This window comes from Phoxinus phoxinus (assembly GCF_949152265.1).
Source record: "Phoxinus phoxinus genome assembly, chromosome: 9".
NCBI classification, from domain to species: Eukaryota; Metazoa; Chordata; class Actinopteri; order Cypriniformes; family Leuciscidae; genus Phoxinus; species Phoxinus phoxinus.
In genome coordinates, this window is record NC_136884.1 from 10,921,614 (window position 1) to 10,942,854 (window position 21,241).

The following is a 21,241-nucleotide window of genomic DNA, read 5'->3' on the forward strand; positions in this document are numbered from 1 at the left end:
TGTGTTGTTTATGATTAATAATCTTGAAGGATCGGATTTAAATTCAGCAATGAAAATTCTGTAATTTACTCACCCATATCTTCTTCACACACATTATAACATAAGAAGAAAATATTTTTCAGCAACACAGTATACAACACTTCAATTAATAGCATTAACAAAGTTAAAATTTGATTCAAAAAACACTATATACATCACGGATCATTTTAAAATATATAGAATATTTTATATTGGCAGAATTAGCCTACAGGGATAAGAAAATCCCCATTAATTTAGGCTATTCATTTGATCTTTTAAAAAAAAAAAAAAACATTTCCTTCTGTGTTAAATACAACAACAACAAAAGATTTAGGCCTACATGTTTTTTGAACAGTATGACACATCAAGTAAATGACCGAATTTTCACATTCAGAGAATCGGTTCAGTTGAATCGTAATACAGAACCGACTGAAAAGAACGATTGACTCGCGAATCGAACGGCACCACTGGAGGCGTAACCGAGCAGAACCTGAGCTTAAATCCGCACCCTGCTTTACATTATCGCATTCATTGAATCTACCCCGTCTCAGAGCAGCAACAACGAAATTTACAGCAATGGCAAAGTACATCCATGTCCCAGAAGGCGCACCGGCGGTTCCTAAATTAGACGTGACGGTAGATGAGCACGATTACAGAGCCGGAGCGCTGAAACTCATCAAGACGCTCAGACCCCACTGGAAACCTTCCGAGGTCAAAATGAAGGTAATTCTCATGTCTTATCTCGTCGCTTACAATTCGGGTGCTCGCACGCCGACCCCAACTGGAGCAGAGAGTCGGCATGTGCTGACTGCAACTCGTTTAACGTCTTATATAATGCAAAAAGCGAAGTTAAGCGTGCTGCGCCTTGAAATCGTGAGCTGCGTCACCAGATACTAGACCCCGTCGCACCATGGCGCTAAGCAGAGACACAGCAGCCAATGCGAGCTGTCAAAGCGCTTATGTTGGAACACTCATTCAATAAAATATATTGCTCTTGCATGCTACAAAGTATTTATTGCACCATTACAATTATTACAGCAACAGTAATAAAAAAAGCAAAATGCAAAGGGAGGAAGGTGGGTGGTGGATCCTTGGAATTTGTGCATTGTATTTTTTGTTATTACTTCTTCCTTTTAAGCTACTTGGTATCTATTTCATGTTATCACTTCTTAAAAATGTAGAAAACGTATTCCAATAGTGGTTAGTATATTTTTCATTTAGCTGCTCTTAGCTACTTGATCATTACAAGTAGCCTATACTTATTCGTTATTCCTATGGAAGCTTTGTTTCCCAAATTATTTGTTTCCCAAAATATAAAAAATGACCAAAAAATCCTACAAATCTGACTTTTTTTTTTTTTTTTTGCAATTGCGATCTTTAAATCGCACAATTGTGACTTTTTCTCAGAATTGCGAAATATAAAAACCTAATTGTGGGTTATAAAGTCAGAATTGCAACATATAAATTCGCAATAGAAATAAAATCAGAATTGCATTCTCACAATTGCGAGTAAATATCTCACAATTCTGACAAGAAGGCCCAGTTGACTTATTTTCTTAGAATTGTGAGATATGAACTCTCGATTCTGACATTATTCTGAGTTTGTCTCGCAATTATGACCTCATAACTCACAATTGTGAGTTTATCTCACAGAAAAAGTCGGAATTGCGGGATATGACCTCGCATTTGCGAGAAATAAAGTCAGAATTGCGAGATATAGCCTAAACTCTCAATTGCGAAGAAAAAAGTCAGAATTGGAAATTTATTTATATTATTATATCTCGCATAAAATAATAATTGATTAATTGAATTGAATTCTGAGATATCTCAGAACTGCGAGTCTATATTTCTCGATTCAGACTTTATAACTTGCAATTGCGAGTTTGTCTCACAATTCTGAAAAAAAAGTCAGAATTGCGTAACATCAACGCACAATTGTGAGATAAAAAGTTTTTCTTTATCTTTTTTTATCAGCGATGGAAACAAGCTTCCATATATTCGATACATCCTAATAGTGACAAGTACTTGTTTAATTGCTACGGGTAGCAAATTTAAATCAGCAGTAAATTCTACACTGTAAAAAGTGGTAACCTGAAATTGTTCCCTTAAAGAGGTATTTATACCTGATCTAATTCATACATTTTTGAAAATTATGTATTTAGGTTGATGCCAAGGTATTAAACAATATTTTTTTATATTATAATATTTTTTTGTTACTAGTGTATTACAATAGTTGCCGGTAAACCTATTCTAGTTTTACTAACTATTCATTATGTGTAGGTACTTAATTCTATCCCAATAGTTACTAGTGTCTAATTCCAGCTTTGCTAGTACTGGTTTAGGTACTGGAACCAATTGATGAGGCATGAATGCACTGGAAAAGATACTCAAGACATTTTGGTTACACTTTATTTTAAGGTGTCCATTTTACAGCGTAATTAAACTTTTAAGTACTGAGTAATAATAATATTAACAATATATCAGGTTCGGATTAGGGTTAGTTGCATGTAATTATTCACAATTTATAGTAATTACAATAGTAACTACATGTAACAAGGGCACCGTAAAATAAAGTGTTACCGACATAAAAAAAAAAAACCAAAAAAAAAAAAACCTTTGAATGACCATTCGTTAATGATTTGTTAAAAATGATATAACGTAGTAACGCTAGGTAATGTTCTTAATGAAAGTTATTATAAAGTGATATTTGTTTAACATGCGTTCGATGAGAATCTGGGTGGGTTATATATGACAATGTATGAAGTATGAGGAAGATATTTTTCTTCCTGCAGCAGTGCATTATGGTCATACAGCATTCCTCATTTCTAAAATGGGTCGTAGTCAATATTTGTGTTGGGCAGTCAAAGTAAAGACATTTGTTTGCTATCCAATGAAGTTACTGTACGACTATTAGGTGTATGCTTACAGCTGACACGAAAAGATGACAGTGACGATGGCATCACACTGCTCTGTACACCCCGCTGCATTCATACATGATTGATCTACCTGAGATGGGTGGACTCAAGAGTAGCCTACAGCGAAGGAGTTTTCTAAGAACAAATACATTTCAGACTTCTCATTCTCCTAGAAGTTGTCCGTCTTTCCAGACAAGCACCATTTCACTGAGTTTTCTTGGAAGCAGTTAGTCAGTTCCACTAATTAGGGAACCTGTATTTATTGACTATTGACCACGGCAATAACCATGTTTAATGTGACGGTTCAGGTTTCCGTCACCTTGGTGTTGTTGAGTCCTCTGATAAGAATCTTTTCTTTAGCTGTGCACCAGGGGAGACACCTTGAATCCAGTTTTTCAAGTGTTCAGTAATGGCATTGGATCGAACGTCCTCTGCATTTCGGATTGAGATCGAGTCGTGTGGAAATTTCCATGATATAATTGGTGCTTTATTGGTCATACAATGATTTTGCCAGAGTAACTCTTTGGTTTTTGAAGAGAATCCAAACAACATTGGACCCCATTGATCTTCACTGTATGAAAACAACCTTTAGATATTCTTCAAAATATATGAATTCATACAGGTTTTTGAGCGACAACTCTTTAAGTTACAAATTAACCCCAAATGAACTCACTTCCCCATTATACTGCAAACCCGCACGTCCGAAGGCTCCATCCCGATAAAAAGTCAGCAGTCTGTAATAATATTCTTGTAAGCCGAACGCTCTTTAGCCTGAGGTGCGGAACAGTGTTTCCTTGTATAAACAGAGTTGGTAGGGGTGTGTCACGTCGCTCGCATGTGGGAGGGAAACTAGATATGTATTGGGTTGTTTTCATCAACTTTGAAACAAAATTGAGGGCTCAGCACATGCCAGTCTCTGACCCTGGCAGAAATCAAATTCCTGACGTTCCGCCCACTGCCAGTCAATCCCAGATAGTACAGATGATTGTGGCCTGGAATGCTCGGTGTCCCAAACACGCTCCATTAGTAGACAATGCAAATGTGTCCAGCTGAATGCACCAGCTTTTGTGCTGGTTTTGATCCTAAATAAAATCGTTGTTTTGGCGATTCATCTTTTTTTGTATACATTTTGCATTCAGCTGATCAAGTGGCGAAAAAACCTAAAAGGAACTCGAGGCATGTGATGCTGATGCCAACAAACAGTCTTTTAATGAGCATCTTAAAGAAAGGTTAACCTCAAACCACCCGAGCGAGCCGAAAAAGATGACCTCTTTACTTTATTTCTTCCCCTTCTGCAGTTTTTCACCGACGGCATCACAAACAAGCTGATTGGCTGTTACGTCGGTGGGTCCATGCAGGAAGTGGTCCTGGTACGGGTCTACGGGAACAAGACGGAACTGTTCGTGGACCGTGAAAACGAAGTGAAGAGCTTCCGCGTCCTGCAGGCGCACCGGTGCGCTCCGCGCCTCTACTGCACCTTCAACAATGGCCTGTGCTATGAGTTTCTGGAGGGTGTGGCCCTGGAGCCCGAGCACATCCGCAGCTCCGCCGTCTTCAGGTTAGAAACTGCATGTTCAAGTGGTCTGATCAGAGCTAATTGATTCAGGACGGCGTGACGGAGATGGAGATACCGGCGTTGACCTCCAACTAGACAGACACTTGTCTCATAACCCCAAACCTTACCCAGTAATCCCTTAAGACATGAATGACGCACTGCACTCTCTCTCTCGCACACTGACCCAGGCCTCCTGCCAATACGTGTCGGGTCTCAGACAGCTGTGAGAGAACAAGGCTACTGTGTTAGCAGGGGGATGACGTGATAAAATGCTGGCGGTTAAACTATTTTAAATGCACTGTATACAAAAGTTTGGGGTTAGTAAACAATTAATACTTTTATCCCGCATTAAATTGATCATTAGAGACATTTATAACACTACAAAACATTTCTATTTTCAAATAAATGTTCTTCAGCACAACTGTTTTCAACATTAATTATAATAAAAAAGGTTTCTTAAGGACCAAATCAGCATATTAGAATCATTTCGGGAAGGGTCGTGTGACACTGAAGACTGGCTACTAAAAATTAAGCTAAGCCATCAGAGAAATAAATGACATTTACAATCTATTAAAATAGAAAACTGTATTTTTTTTCAATTGTAATAATATTTTACAATATTACTGTTTTCACTGTATTTTTGACCCAATAAATGCAGCCTTGGCGGGTGAGCATAAGAGACAAAATCAAAATCGTACCGACCCCAAACTTTTGAACGGTTTGTAAGTATATAACATACTGTAGGGTTCAAAAATGAAAATTGAGTCTAAACCTGAAAATAATCCGATTTTATTTGTTTACAGGAACATTTCAAGGCAGATGGCAAAATATCATGCCATACATGCCCACAACGGCTGGGTGCCCCAGTCAGACCTCTGGCTGAGAATGAGCAAGTACTTTTCTCTCGTTCCTACACACTTCGAGGACCCTGAGATGGACCATAGGTGAGCTTAAAATTTAAGGGTTGCACCGTATATATTGTAAAATTATGCTTTGACGTCTTTCAGCAAAGCAGAACATGTAGAGTAACACCCTTTGGCTTGTGACACCCTGAATACAAAGAGGTTGAGATCTCAACTTCACTTGCTATGACGTACAGAAAATACCCAAAGAAAATATGCTTTGCTTACATTGTGGTTTGAAAATCCTTTATAAAGAAATAAAATAACTCCTTTTAAAGATGGCTTCTGAATTCCATTTACATAAGACGACTAAAAGCCAAGCAAGATAATAAAGAAAGAAAAAAGAATCAATTATAAAACGGTATTAACATGATTATCAAAACAGAGAAATTGAAAAGTCAAGTAGGCTGTTCTGAAATTCACTGGCTCTCTAGTGTCGGAAATACCCATAAAATGTCTAATGATGAATTTTTGCAGATACAACAAAATTTGTACATTGTTTGAAGGAAATGTGAGTGGTGCTCGTACGTGCAAAACTGGGACATGGAGCTTTTTTTTTACCACATTGCTATGCATGTTGCTAGAGTGTTTGTCCAAGTCAAGTTTGAGCAAAAGAAATAGTTCAGGTAGGCTTGAATTTAGTGTAGGATTAAAACTGGATTATATTCATGCCTTAGAGGCACAATCCGTTATTGTGCAACAACCTGTGACAACAGAATACATGCCCATACAGCGTCTCTGTGGTTACTTTACTATTTATAGACAATCGTTTTTTTTTTAAGTAGTCTTGCATCAGACCCGGAAATCAAGGTTTTCATCTGACTGAGTAAGGCAGGTACGGGTACAATGTGCCTTAATTGAATCACGCTGGCACACAGAAGCTTGTTTGTGTTTTCTGAATGCATGTATGTCATTTGTCTCCAGGCTGAACAGTGAGGTGCCCAGCTCCACGTGTCTTAGAGACGAGATGATCTGGCTTCAGCAGAACCTTTCTAAACTAGGTTCCCCAGTCGTTCTCTGTCACAACGATCTGCTCTGTAAGAACATCATCTACAACCAAAAGGAAGGTGAGTCCTACAAACCCCAACAGCTTCCTTGAGCCACAGCGTTTGTTTCCCCAACCCCCCTGCCTAAGGTAGGCTTCAATTCAGTGTTTTCACCTCTGAAATATAGCGTGGATGACCTTTCCTAAAGGATGGTCACATTACATTCTCATCCAATTTCATCAAGGGATCAGGAGAAATCCACTGGTTTCCATAAAATGTGTTTTCTGTTCTTGAAAATCAAAAGCAAAAGTGTGTTTTTGTTTGCTTTGGGGAATGTTGCTGTGATGCTGTTTACTCTCTGGCGACTGTCTGCGCTACCTGAGCCACAGGATGGAGAGTGAGAGTGTGACTCCGGTCATTCCTGTTATGCAGAACGCCGTTTTCAGTCCTTTTATTTCTGTGAATATATTTAAGAAATAAGGAAGTATTTCAATAAAACACTATACCAGACTTTCATAAATATGCTGTGGTCAGGCGTAGGCACTTCAGCTTTATTTATACAATGGCAAGAAAAAAAACAGGAAGGAAAATAAAAGCTAAAATAATAAATTTTTGTTAAACCATGCTTATTTGAAACATAAAACCATTTAACAGTTTTTTGAAAAAAATTTGTCAAGCTCTTCGATGTTAAAACTAAAAATAATATTTATAATTAATATAAATAATAATGTGTATATTTACTAAATAAATACATGAAAATAATTAAAACTATTACATTATTAATATAAATTAACACTTATCTGATATCTTATCTCATATTTTATCCAATATATCAGGACATATATGATTGGGAAAAATAAAATCATCAGCATAACAGGAATGACCCACATGGAAGAATATGAGTATGAGAAAATGGCTGCTCTGCCACAGTAGTAGTGTGAGAACGTGTAGTTCCTGTCTCTCACCTTTTTTTTTTTTCTTTTCTTTTTTTTTTTGAGGCTTTCGAACCGATTATCACCAGCATGTATCAGTTGCCCTAAAGGTATCAGTTGCCCCTAAAAACTGTTCTTGGAGCAGTAAATAATTCACAACACACGATTAAAGATTGGGTCATGGAAATCTGCTTCGAGAACAGGGCTTGGAGGCAGCTACGACCTTGGGCACTTGTTTGTATTTGAATTTTGAGAGAGGAAGGAGGCTCTGTTTTCAGAAAAAAAAGCCAAGCCACTTCCTCCAACTCGCTTTTAACACAAACTGAGGGGTGGGAGGAAGTTTTCACAGTAAAATGTTTAAGTTTTTGACAACCCTGCACACTCAGCCCCCTCCCCTTCACGCCGAGACCTATAGAAGGCAAGAGCCGGGAGCGTTACGCAACAGTCTGAGAGCATACTTGTTTTTGTTTTTAATGTCTTTTGACGACACTCGGTGAGTCAAATAAGTTTGAGAGTCCCACAAGGCTCGACCTGCACAGGAAGCCATCGTGGCATTTGCATAGAGCCAGTAACTTGGGGGGCCTCATTGGATGGCTAATCGACCAATGGGGATGCTGTGTGGTGGGGGTGTGCGTTTATGAGATGAGCCGTGTTTGTTCTTAAAGGGGGAGGTGCCCAATGGCCTCTCTGCAGTGAAGCTGTGTGTGTTCTGTGACAGATGTGAGTTTGCCCAAATCTCTTCATCTGCTGCACAGGGCTATAGCCACTGACTGGAGGTGTTCAGTGTGTCCCGCTAGGACGCCACCGGGTCCGGTAACCACCTCACGTGTCTCTTTCTGTAGACCAACACTTCTGTCCAATGTCAATCAAACTTTTTTTTACACACCATAAGCTCTAGAGCACTGGCCATATGCAAGGCCATAAAGGCCATAAACACACATTAGGTGCACTAATGTTACATGTAACTTATTAGGCAGCGATTTAACGAATAATACATGACACATATGTAGACCAAGAGGAGTAAGGCTTTGTATTCTGAAGTCAACACTGTTCACATCACCTGACCAATCAAATCATTGCTTGCTAGACCACTGCTATACAGACTATGTGCCACTAGATGGCGACGTTGCCCATTTTCTCTCCTTTACCTCCTCTGTCCTTCCAGCCCTGGGTTTACAGTACAGCCGTCTTCTATGCATTTTCTAAAGCTGTAAACCTTTCTTTAACCTGAATGGTTTATCCATTCTTTGCCTTTCTTCATTTTTATTTCACTCTTTTTCCTTTTCACTGTTTTACAGTGTAGACCAGAAGAATGTTTGCGCAAGGCGCACTTTCTTTTGCCAGCCAAGAAATTTCCTGGAAACGGTCAAAAACTTGCAATGACTTTGCCAACTTTTGAATTGTGTTTGTTTTCATTTGAAAATACCCGAAAATGAATAATCTGATAATACACATTTTCCTTTAAAAAACAAAACGAAAACTGATTGCAAGTTTTTAATTATTCCTCTCAACAGGCTCATGTAAATGAGTGATTCATCAATTAGATACACTTTAAAAAAATAAAATAATTAATAACATGTTATTTTAGTTTTAAAAGATGGATTATAATTTTTATATTATTATTATAAAAGCTTTAAAAATTGTATTGTCAATTTTGCAATTCCCCCTATACCTAATTTTTTTAATTTCACTCCTATTATAAATTAAGAAAAGTGTTAAAATCAGGGAAATATTTATTTATGTGGAAATGAGACGTGACAGGGTAGCATGGCTTATACTGGTATAATGAACATTGGTAGAACATTGCATTGTGATCTGAGAGAGAGTAGCTATTTTTGGCTTCATTTCCAATATGATCAGTATTTGAGAATTTTAATTAAAAAAACTATATAAACGTGAAAAACCAATACCATCCCACACACAAAATCATCCAATAGCCTTGATCAGTTAATTCTGACCGGATGTGAAAAAAATTAAATTATATATTTGCTGTTTAAACTTAAAGTGTCCCTAATGGAAGAATCACTTAAATATAGCATGCTGTTTTTTCCGCATGCTATGAGTGCATGGAATCTGTCCCAATGTCTTATTCTCTTTCTGTCATTTGTTTATTCTTTGTTGTCTTGCACCAGAATGCAAATCCTTACTCCTTTTCCCAGATGTGATTTGATCAGTCATGTAAATAGCAGAAAATGTCCATGTAGTGTTGGTTTGCTAATACAGGCAATAGATTGTTACAGTAAAAAAAAAGAAAAAAAAAAAGAACAAGGGTTAAGAAGGCAATGCCCATGAGCTTTTCTAAACAAATTCCTTTTTGTTTCCCCTCCTGCAGGAAATGTCAAATTCATTGACTACGAATATGCTGGGTACAATTACCAAGCCTATGACATAGGGAATCACTTCAATGAATTTGCAGGTAATGCGATATGATCTGAAAAATGAAGCTATTCTAACCTGCTTAACCAGGATTGAAAGATTTCTAATGTGAATGGTTGTGGGTGTGGCCTTCTTGTGACTGACAGGTCTGAATGAGGTGGACTACACCCATTATCCTGGGCGAGAGCTCCAGTTGCAGTGGCTCCGGTCCTATCTGGAGGCCTACAAGGAGTACAAATCGCAGGGCACACAGGTCTCCAACACTGAAGTGGAGTTGCTGTACGTGCAAGTCAACCGCTTCGCCTTGGTGAGTTGAAACTGGATTTATCCGCCACTGTCTGGAACCGACCGTGACGCATTTTGATCCATCTGCAGCACCCTGCCAAACTAAACATCAGGCTTTTGTTTTTTCAATTTAATTACTTTCTTTAATGCATTTTACAAAGCAAACTGGAACATCGTGAGCACTTTAACTATTTAGAAGGTAGATGGTCTGCATTAGAGTGACGCTTGAAATGTAGACCGAGGTATGAATAGTGATCGCAAGTAGTCAGGGAAGGAGCCTTGACATCCTGCACACCTTTATAGAGGTGTGTGTGTGTGTGTGTGTGTGTGTGTGTGTGTGTGTGTGTGTGTGTGTGTGTGTGTGTGTGTGTGTAGGTCATTCTTTGACGATTGAGTCGCACACCTGTTCTTTAGTCCTTGCTTGATGATGATATTTACTTCAGAGAGGAAAACTAATTGAATATCCAGTTTACTCTCGCAGTTCAGTCTTTTTGTGATCAATAGACGTGTTAAAAGCAGGGAGACATGTTTTAATTTCCAGTTCGTCGGGAGGGGCGAAAAAAGCCCTCGAAGAAAAAAATGTATCCTCTGGCTCTCAGATATGGCGAAGAAAACGTTTTCTCTCCCTGTCCCTGAGAAGGACCTTGAGAGACGCTAAAACAAATGCCTGAGGAATGCCACAGTGCGAGGCTTAATGAACGGATGTGCGTGTTTTGTTGCCTTTATTTTGTATTCCTTTTCCCGAAGCCTTATCTGAAAGCTCAGAGAAAACCGAAGCGATGCCCAAGAATATCATATTAATCAGAATATGGGCATTTTCTGATTCCGTAGGCGTCATGTAAGCGCACTAAACAGATTTAGCCATAATTACTGAATAAGACCGCTGGATTATGCCTGTATTAACCATAAATGACTGATCAAAATACACAATCTAAAAGTCTACCTATATTATGTCATTTAGATGATATAATGTCAAACAAAGGTAATTTCGGTTGATATTAGTAAGAGTTGTGTAAAGATGTTGAAAAGAAAAAAAGATTAAAAAGCTGATATAGCCTATTTTAAATTGCTACAAAGAGGAAATCAATAGAAAATGTACAGAAATTGTTCACACAATTTATATGATTTATACGCACCACCATTCAATAGTTTGGGGTCAGTATGTTTTTTTCAAAGAATCCTGACGACAACAACAAAAAAATTAATACCGTTTCCACAAAAATATTAAGCAGCACCACAATTGCTTTCAACATTGATACCAATAATAAAATGTTTCTTGAGCATCAAATCAGCATATTAGGATGATTTCTGAAGGATCATGTGACACTGAAGTGTGAAGTATACTGCATTTTTGATCAAATAAATACAGCCTTGGTGAGCATAAGAGACAAATTAGTTTAGTGCGGCACCTTGATGATTACAAACCATCTTCACATGCTTTGGCCAGGAGACATGGGGTTTTATAAAAGATGGTCTGAATATGCTCAGAGATAGTGTTAGAGGGGGTTCAGGACCCTTGAATCTGGCAGAGAGACAAACATTTATTCTGTGCAGTTGAGTGAAAAACAGGATAGAGACTTTATTATAGGCCAGCAAACCCGTGATCTTTACTCACATGATGGCAGGAGTGATTCAGTCTCATCAGAGGGGCTTTTATATATATATATGCCACATTTTATAAGCTTTTACTTTGCTGTCAGTGATCCAGAATCAACACAAATAACTTCCATTCAGTTATCTTTTTTCCTTTTTTAATGGCTCCGCTAAAAGGAAGCAGTCTTTGCTCAGAAAGGCGTGGGTCAAATGTTTCCAAGCAACAATACAACATACAATCTGTCACAGTTAACTCCAGTGTCAAGGTGAATCCAACAAAGCCTGTCTAGAAGATTTCTTAGTCTTATTTTACCCTGAAATCAAAATAAAACGTTAAGATTTTTTTTTATAAATCAATATTAATATATTTATTAAATGAAGCCTGTTTTAGTAATAACAGTTAAGTGCCCACCTCGTCATCTTAATGCAAAACAAATCACTTTTTTTTTATATATATATATACATATATATATATAGACTATTAGGGTAGTATTTGTATAAAATAAATATAATTATGTCTAGATTTTCTTTATTTAAATAAAGCCAAAATTCTTTGTGGTTCTAAATAGTTTCATATGTAATATATAAATCAGTGATCATTTACATACACTGTTTAAAATAGTGTTATATTTATATACTATATATTTAATACTTTGAAATCAATTTTATATGATCAGGTTTTCATTTTATGTGCTTTTATCTTTTTGTCTATATATATTAACCAGTCATTTTCAAGTTAGTTGCAAAGTTTTTCACCTAATTCTGAAGCATTGTTTCAATTACCAAAAATTATTTTTTACATTTATCTTTGAGCTTTACCTGCCAATACTCTTCCTATTACTCTTTCCTTACTCTTCCAATTTCTTCCTCTGTGAAAAAAGTAAATAAAAAGTTAAGGTTACACTTTATTTTAAGGTGTCCATATTACAGTGTAAGTATACATTTAAGTACTAAGTGATCATATTTAACTTCATGTACTTACTATGAGGGACTAGGGTTAGGATTGAGGTTTGATTTAGTTTAGTTTCATGTAATTATACATAATTTATAGTCATTACTACTACAGTGCATACATGTGACAACGACACTGTAAAATAAAGTTTTACCAAAGTTCATTTTTCCTCCTGGTATTTGGTTTTGGTTCTCCCCAGGCGTCTCATTTCTTCTGGGGACTGTGGGCATTAATCCAGGCTCAGTACTCCACCATTGACTTTGACTTCTTGGGGTACGTTTTATCTTCTCAACACCAATGTCCATATAATTGAGGTTTGAACAATGCATTCTCACTCTTGACCACCATATTTTCTTCTGCAGATACGCAGTTCTCCGTTTCAGCCAGTACTTCAAGATGAAGCCAGAGGTGACGTCACTGCACCTTCCAGAATAATCTCAGGTCGTGTGTTGCGCTACTCTAGAGAAGGGCTCCCCCTGGTGGACACTAGAACTAGCTGGAGGCCTCTTCAGTTCGTAGACTGAACACTGCACTTACTTGTCTGAACGCATAATTTTAGATAAGCCCCAAAATCATTTCCGAACTCAAAGTTGGTTTAGTGTTATAGAAAACCAAGCACCTAAGTCGTCCTCTTCCTCCTCCTCCTCCTCGCTTTTATGTGGCGGTCGAGAGAGAGGGTCACCCCAGTGCCCTAGTTCATGATATTGCCAATCGAGGAAGCAAACAACTGACAAAAAGATGGCTTACTCCGGAGCCTTGACTTGCCATTGTATGTGAAGAGTGAGCCTTGGAGAATCTCAAATAAAGAAAAGCTCCCCAGATACCGATCCTCCAAGGACAGGGAACCTCAGACAACAACAATTATTATCAGAAGACAGAGAGGAGGGCCACCGGGTCTGTTTTTAGCAACTAACTATCATCCTGAAGGTCATTCCTGCTTGTTTACACAACTTTTAAGGGGAGAAATCTGCGTACTGTAAGATAATATTGGGCTTACTGTATTGATAGTCACTGATTCTGTCTAAACGGCGAACTTCTGGCCTGCCTGTTCCTGCGAGGGTTGTTCTTGGCACAGCTGTGGTAAAAGATGTGTGATTCAGGGACCAATAGAAGCTTCGTTGTTTGTTTCTGGCAGACGATTCCTCCCTCATCATGTCACTGTGAACCACTGTATAGCGCATTCATAATTGTTTTCTCAGCGTGGTGCTTGGAGAAGGTAGACGCACAGTAGCCGTGGCTACAATGAGCCGGTAGCTAATCTGAAGCCCACACCAAAGTGCTGATATTTCTTGCTTGTACATTATGCACATGTCTATTTTTCCACATTAGAAATAACATGGTAATATTTACAGTTTCGAACGGTGGATTTTGTACTTATTTAAATGCCGCTGGTAAAGAGATTGCTAGTGAGCCGTGTACTTTTTTTTTTCTCTTGGAGGTATCGGTGAAGTCTTTGTAATGGATGTAATTTTTGGAAGCCTTAACAACGGCATCGCCTGCTAGACGCACTAAAGCTTTTTGTATTCATACTCCCCGTCCGCATGACAGGCCTTTTTGCACAAAACCGACTGCTTTGAGAACAAAACCAGTCCCTGCTTTATCTTGCGATGGGCCACTCTTTTAACCGCACATGTTGGAAGTAGAGATTTTGGTAACACTTTATTTTACAGGGTCCCTGTTACACGTTACTAAATTGAACTGCTATAGTAAATAGTGTTTATATGGATCCGCAAGTCTCTCCACACAGTTATGAAATTTACTCCGAACCAAGGTCAGAAATTAATTTGGACTTGGCACAAAAAAGTCCTAGAATTGAAAATGTGGTGGAAAACAACGTCCTTGTGTTAAATTATTATTTTTTTATATAGTATATAAATATTTTTTTATCTGTTACATGCACTACTACTGTTCAAAAGTTTTTGGGTCAGTAAGAATTTTTTTAAAATAAAGAAATAAATACTTTTATTCAGTTATTTTTTTGCTATCCTGAAAAATAACTGAAAATGGTTTCCACAGAAATATTAAGCATAAACATAATTGTCTTCAACATTGACAACTGGAGTAATGGTGGCTAAAAATTCAGCTTTGCCATCACAGGAATTACATTTAAGATATATATTAAACATGTCTTACTGTATTGTATTTTTTTTTTCAAATAAATGCAGCCTTGATGAGACTTCTTTCAAAAACCTTTAGAAAAACATACTGACCCTTAGCTTTTGAACTGTAGTGTAATATTTGTTTTCATAATATTCTATTCTTTTCTGATTTAGTTGTGTTTTAGACCCTTTCAATTAAGTTATTTGAAATAAAATGGATCTAAAATGAAAAAGAATAGCCATCATAAATGCCACTGAAAATCATTTCCAGTTAGTTTCTGATGCTGCTCATGAGCAATGTAATAACATAGTGTGACCAAGAAGTTTTCTAGTGCAAACTTCAGCTCTGAGACTTGCCTTCGCACCGCCTGGCTACCCTCATTTACCTCACTTTCCTGTGTCAGTTTGCCTATATTACAAACAACCATATACAATTGTGTAAATACTAGAAACTGTGAACTTCGGGTTGTTTTTATTGTATTTTGAAGTATGCTTCTTTTCCTATGCCAGTTCTTCTGTAACTGTCAAGCTTGCACCTTGATGATGTTTTTGAACTGTCAAGGACCACACAGAATGCTACGTTTTTCTTTTTTTTTTCTTTTTTTTTTAATAGTAATACACCCAGAAAAGTTCACCATAATATTGGGAAATATATAACAGTCTATGATGATTAACTGATTTCTTTGCACTCTTTAGCATTTGTATAAAACCGGAAGTGATGTGGTTTCAACTTTCATCCAATGAAGTGCTTCTGGTGAACATATAATGTGCAGAACTGCCTCATGCGAGCATCTGTCGGCGGTTTTTTTTTTTAGTGTAGGTGTGTATGTACAACAGTAATTAAACTGTAAAAGAAAATCTTTGCTTATTACTAAACAATGTTTATTGTCCAAAACTAAACAGAGATATTCTTTTATCTAAGCAGAAGTACTGTTAAGTAGATTTAATAATAATCTGGGGATGAAATCCTGAAGTGTTGCATTGTAGATTCTGTTTCAAATCATTTGAATGGAAATAAAAATTCTACAAGTTTATCTGCCCCGTTTCATGTCTTGACTTCTCATTCTGCTTAAAACTAAGAGATTGTGCCATGAAGAATAATATTTTATAATTCACAGTTATTTGGAATGGTTTGTGCACAGAGAGCTCAGTGTGTTTATGGAGAGCGAATCAAAACTGTAATAGATTGAGACACTTTTTTTGTTCACGGCAGGCCCTCCTGCATTTATTTTAGCTTGAGTGTTTCAGAAAGAAATAATTATAACGGCGCTCCAGTTCAGACTGTAATTGAATTAGTTCCAGTCCCTCCAGCGACTTCCACCAAGAGCTCTGCATTAATTACCAAATTCAATATCTGTATTCACGCCTCAACTTATTTCCATTTTACAAAGGTCATATTTAAAACACTTGTCTGAAATAATTCCAAGTGCAACACATATCGATGCTTCATTCAAATTCTCGTGCCTCATTTAGGCTACATATAATATAATATAACCCTAAAAGTTTCTTTCCTTCTCAAAGTTCTCTGCACTCTTATTAAAAGCAAGATGCATCGACAAAAAAGCCCATGCACACTGCACTCATCTATTCATGCGTCCTTCTTTTTTTCCCACAACAGGTGGTGGACATGGACTAAATGACTGAAAAAGCTTAAAAGCATCTGTAGGCAGAACGGAGCAGACAAAGCTCTCATTCACAGCATCTCTTTTAACACACGGCAGGAGGGTGTAATAAAGCAATACGCAGTTATGGAAGTGTGTCTCATAGAGACAAGGTCATGATAATACGGTTTGAGGAATAAAGATGTAAAAGCCGCTGGGTTTGTGAGCCACAAACAATGTGCGGCGGGTCAGGGCGTTCATTCATCTTGATTAGATGTGCCAACCTAATTACAAGCGGAGGAAACAGTAATTAGCACAAGTCTCACCTCGTTAATCACAAAAGACTTCTTCAGTCTATTTTTATCTGATTAATGGCTCTTTAAACATGGGGGGATATTTATATTTGGGGTAATTGTACTCGGCTTGCTCGATCTAGTTTTATTTCACTGTAACCTCATTAGTTTTCATTGTTTAATGGAAGCTCTTGTCAAGGCTAATGTGTGTGTCTTCACAATGAGATGACTTTAATAGGCTGCAAGGCTGATCCGATGTTTTGAGGGTATTAATGAAGACGGTTTTGTTTATGGCTAGCAGCATTTATAGACATAACAAAATGGCTGGGTCAATGCTAAATCATATTATCATTCATGACTACTGAAAATCATTTAGGCAGGCAAGACACCAGAGGTGAATTAGAGTAAAAATTTCAACTAATATGGATCACCATACTTACTCACTTCATTTATCACAGTATTAATACAACTGTTTCTCAAATGTATTGTTTAGATATGCAGACAAGACATGATCTAATTAAATATGCACACATTTGCATGCATTTCCAGATCAGAAATCGGCCAGGTTCTACAATCTTGTTTTATTTTAAGACATATTAAAGGTTTTTACAGAGGGGATTTTGAATATCTCTTTATCACTCCATCAATAAGTAATTGCTATTAAAGCTACAATATGTAAGGTTTTTGTAATAAAATATAAAAAAATCACTAGCACAGTGATATATTTCATGCAGTTGTGTACTTACAATATCCCAAAATTTCCAAAAGATTTTTAATTTCAGAGAAATTCCAATTTAACACAAACAGTTAACTGGTCCCATCCATTGACTTCCATGGTAGGAAAAAAAAATACTATGGAAGTCAATGGATCCATAGTTGACTGTTTGGTTACTGACATTTTTCAAAATATCTTCCTTTGTGTTCAGTAGAAGAAAGAAATTCATACAGGTTTGAAACAACTTGAGGGTGAGTATATGATGACAGAATTTTAATTTTAAAGCGAACTATCTCTTTAAATAATAACTCATCCCTGCATCACTTGTCAATGACGTGATATCCGCGTTATCCCTGGTTTCCGCTCGTCCTGCCATAGTAACCATGGCGATAGGCGTGGACAAGTAGCCTACATTACGTCTAGCGTGTTGTTTCGTTCAAACATTATGGACCATGGGAAGCAGACTTTGGGACAAAGAGAACTAAAACGAGGATCAATATCAGCGTGGCGTTTTCGAGATGCCGAGAGCTCCACGTCCGTGACTAACTTCGACTTCCCCACTCTGCATGTAAGTTACTTTATTAGACAGGTGAGCAAATGTACATAAACTAATCAATGTTATATAACTAGCTCAACATGAAATGTTAGATTATGATCTCATACAGCCAACAAACTAACACATAGAATAACATAGTAACTTTCAACACACTCATGCTGTTTAGTGTGATACTAGTGTAGACCAAGTGAAACAGCGCTGCGTTACCTCACGTTTCATTTGTCTAATAAACTGACCTGTGTAATTCAGCACTTGCGGGTAACGTTAGTTCGGTAGAATGAAATGTCCTTACTCCTTTATATCCGCGGGACTCGCGTGTCCCTACTTCATAGTCATGTTAAAAACATCAATGTATTCACTCATCCATAAACATTATTAGATCCTTCGGCATGAATGCGTCATCAACCTACGCCTTTGTTATCGTAAGAGGTTAGCGACCCCTAGCGGCGAAAAATATTAATACATATTGTAGTAAAAAAAAAAAAAAAAAATGTAACTAATAAGTTTTGTGTGTTACTTAAGGGGCTATTTCTGGCTCAGTGCATGAGAAACTACAGACGCAGAACGATAAAGTGTAATAAAATATAAAATGTGTATTTTGGGTGTTTTAGACTTAAAGACGACAAAATGGCCCAAAATCTCAAAATTGACTGGTGCACAAAAAATATATATATATACATTTTCAAAAGACCCTCATAAGTCATCATGCTACAGGTTTGGAACAACATGGTGAGTAAATAATGACAGACATTTTGTGTGTGTGTGTGTGTGTGTGTGTGTGAGAGAGAGAGAGAGAGAGAACTGTCCTTTTAAATGTGGTTTGATCCTAGGCTATCCAGGTGCATTTTGACATTATTTTATTACCACTCACTTAGAGTTATCCGTGATATGATATGTTCCCATTATAGAGGAGCAATTGTTGAAATAGATTCAGATTCAGCTAAATAAGCCATTGTGCGGTCGGTGAAAGATTGCAGCGGAGAAACATCTGTCGACAGCAGGCCGCTGCAGTGTTTGTCTACAGATGTGGAACAGTTCCAGCTCAGATTTACAACAAAGAATACATGCAATAGGCGGCGTAATGGCCAGATCAAAGCCTCAAATTGAGGAGCTAAAGATCGAGAATCAGATTAACGACTCTCGCACAATACCGACAGCTGTTCGTAACGCGGGGAGCCAAAGATATTCCCTCAGATTAACAGCGATGACAATGCCAGCAGCTGCTGCTAGAGCGGATAATAACAATAGACGGGCGAGCGGACTAAGAAGATGGAGAAAAACATGTGCTATCATGACAAAGGGGTTGACAGACTCAAACGCTTTACATCCCACAATCCCCGAGGATCAAACGGGCTTTGTATCAGAGCTCCGCTCGGCACTTAACTCTACGAGAGGGCTCCAAAACTAATCTCGCCGTTTCTTTTCACCGAGCAAATCCTGACTGGGATAGTGTTGTTACAGGCCTGCTGTCTGCGGAACAGAAATGATGGTGTGAACGCAATTGTCAGCACTCAAAACAGGAGCAAATCAGCCTCTGACAATGTCAGTGTTCCGTTAAGCACTCTCGACAATGAGAGGCTGCCTGTGTGGCCCGCATAAAGTCTCCATTGATAGAATTACTGTCATCATTAATGGTGGCGTCAATTCATAACATATTACTCGCATTGTACTGTATACAGAGAACATACGAAGCATTACGAACACGATATGTGTAGCTTCATTGACTTGGCCAAGTCTTTTCATTTCTGTAATGTCATGAGACACTGAAAAAAAAAAAAAAATTGGTGTAGGGTTTACTGGACATTCCATAGACATAATGACTTTTATACTGTACAAACTGCATATTATTTACCCTAAACCTAATCACAACCCTCACAGAAAACCTTCTGCATTTTTACATATACAAAACAACAACATTTAGTATGATTTACAAGTTGTTTTCCTCATAGGGACATTTAGGACCGCACGCTTTCCAGCCTGAGACACTTTCTATCCATAAACCTATAACCCTCACAAAAGCCTTTTGTCGTTTTTATATTTTCATTAAAATCGAAACCATTTATGACTAGTCTGTTCTTCCCTATTGTGACGTATATCTGAGTGAAACTGCTTTTCGAATAAGGAAAAAATGTAGGGCGAGAATTGATTTTGTCCATCTGGAATCAATTGTATGGTTGTGGTTTGCTATAGCTGTGATGTCATGTGAGTGACAGGTTGTCCCGCCCTCGCATCATCAGAGAAGATAATTGTTTTGATTTCGTTGTGACTTTAAGACATCATGTATCCCAATTAAGTAATTTGATTTGATATCGGTTATTTCAGATTTGACTATACTTGAGAGGACATTCGTTCCCACTAAGATGGCAAAATCTGACCCACACACACTATAATGTGAGACACATATCACTTTTTCCCGACACTCCACCTCCAAACGCTCCGCATTCATGATTGCACACCAGGAATCATGTGTTTGACCTTCAGTTTCCTAATGTTCCTAATGACGTTACCTTTGGGGTCAGAGGTCACCAGAGACCGGTCTATGGGGGTGATGATAATGCCGTGCAGTGGGTCATTGATTATGATCAAGCATGCTTCCCATCAGCTTCTTACTAAGGCTCAATTTGAAAACATTTGATTGTGTGTGTGTGTTTTTTTGTTGTTGCTGTTTGTGTATTTTTAACTCTAGAGAAGCCTGGAGTCATTTGTATTGCTGTCTGTAAAGGGCAAGTTTCTAGTTGTTGATGATTAATCTTTGTCTTAAATCAGCATACCTTTCACATTCAGAAATGTAGGGTAAAACTGTATGACAAAGAATGCTACTACATGACTTAATTTAAAAGCAGACCATATCTTATAAATCTAATAATGTAATGGATGCTAAAGAATGTGTCTCTGCGCCACAACAAATGTCCAACAGATGGCAGCAGTGTGCTTTCCATGGGCAATAGTTAAAAGGGCCTCTTTAACTGTACATGAGATTATAAAAATGCTTTGTGTTATATGACTTTCAGCTACAGTAACTGCAAGATCTGCAGTTCCTTAGGTCTTATTAGTCATGTTAAACTAAACATCTGGATAGCAGTAGTACTGAGGTGAGTTTCCTCTATATAATGATGATAGTGTAGTGCAAAAGTAAAACATATAAGCAGTTGACATGACAGTATCCTGCAGTGTGTAGTGCGGATTACTTCTTTCTTTTGTTCATGCAGTTTTTAAGATCAAATAAAATTTAGAAAATAAATGCAATATTGGTCATTTTATAATTTAATATAAACATATGCTTACAACTATATACACCGTGGTATAAAAATATCAACCCTATGATATTTGTCAATTGCTTTTTAGTTTTTTTTTTTTCATTCTTTTGGAGGTAATTAAAATACGATCCAAGCTTTTAATTATTTAGTAAAAGACTATACTAAATGACAGGGTAAACACTTGAGAACATGTTGAATATCTGTAT

At 37.4% G+C, this 21,241-nt stretch overlaps 1 protein-coding gene across 2 annotated transcripts; it reads left to right on the forward strand.

Moving 5' to 3' along the window:
• Positions 1 to 484: 484 nt before the first annotated feature.
• Positions 485 to 15,647, forward strand: etnk1 (ethanolamine kinase 1). 2 transcript variants are annotated; one of them, XM_079624149.1, is made up of 8 exons: positions 485 to 741; positions 4,232 to 4,491; positions 5,292 to 5,432; positions 6,315 to 6,457; positions 9,641 to 9,724; positions 9,831 to 9,991; positions 12,714 to 12,787; positions 12,877 to 15,647. In XM_079624149.1, the coding sequence occupies exons 1-8, from the start codon at positions 595 to 597 to the stop codon at positions 12,947 to 12,949; spliced, it is 1,083 nt and encodes a 360-aa protein (XP_079480275.1). In that variant the 5' UTR covers positions 485 to 594; the 3' UTR covers positions 12,950 to 15,647. The 2 variants fall into 2 exon arrangements, 1 of the variants encoding a protein (XP_079480275.1); XR_013799130.1 differs by lacking the exons at positions 12,714 to 12,787; positions 12,877 to 15,647 and adding an exon at positions 10,345 to 10,989 and having other exon boundaries at positions 486 to 741; positions 9,831 to 10,300.
• Positions 15,648 to 21,241: the final 5,594 nt, after the last annotated feature.

Coding starts and splice junctions, on each gene's coding strand:
- etnk1 (XM_079624149.1), top strand. CDS start 595: ATGGCAAAGTACATCCATGTCCCAGAAGGCGCACCGGCGGTTCCTAAA. Junction 9,725..9,830: donor TCACTTCAATGAATTTGCAG/GTAATGCGATAT, acceptor TGTGACTGACAG/GTCTGAATGAGGTGGACTAC. Junction 12,788..12,876: donor ATTGACTTTGACTTCTTGGG/GTACGTTTTATC, acceptor TTTCTTCTGCAG/ATACGCAGTTCTCCGTTTCA.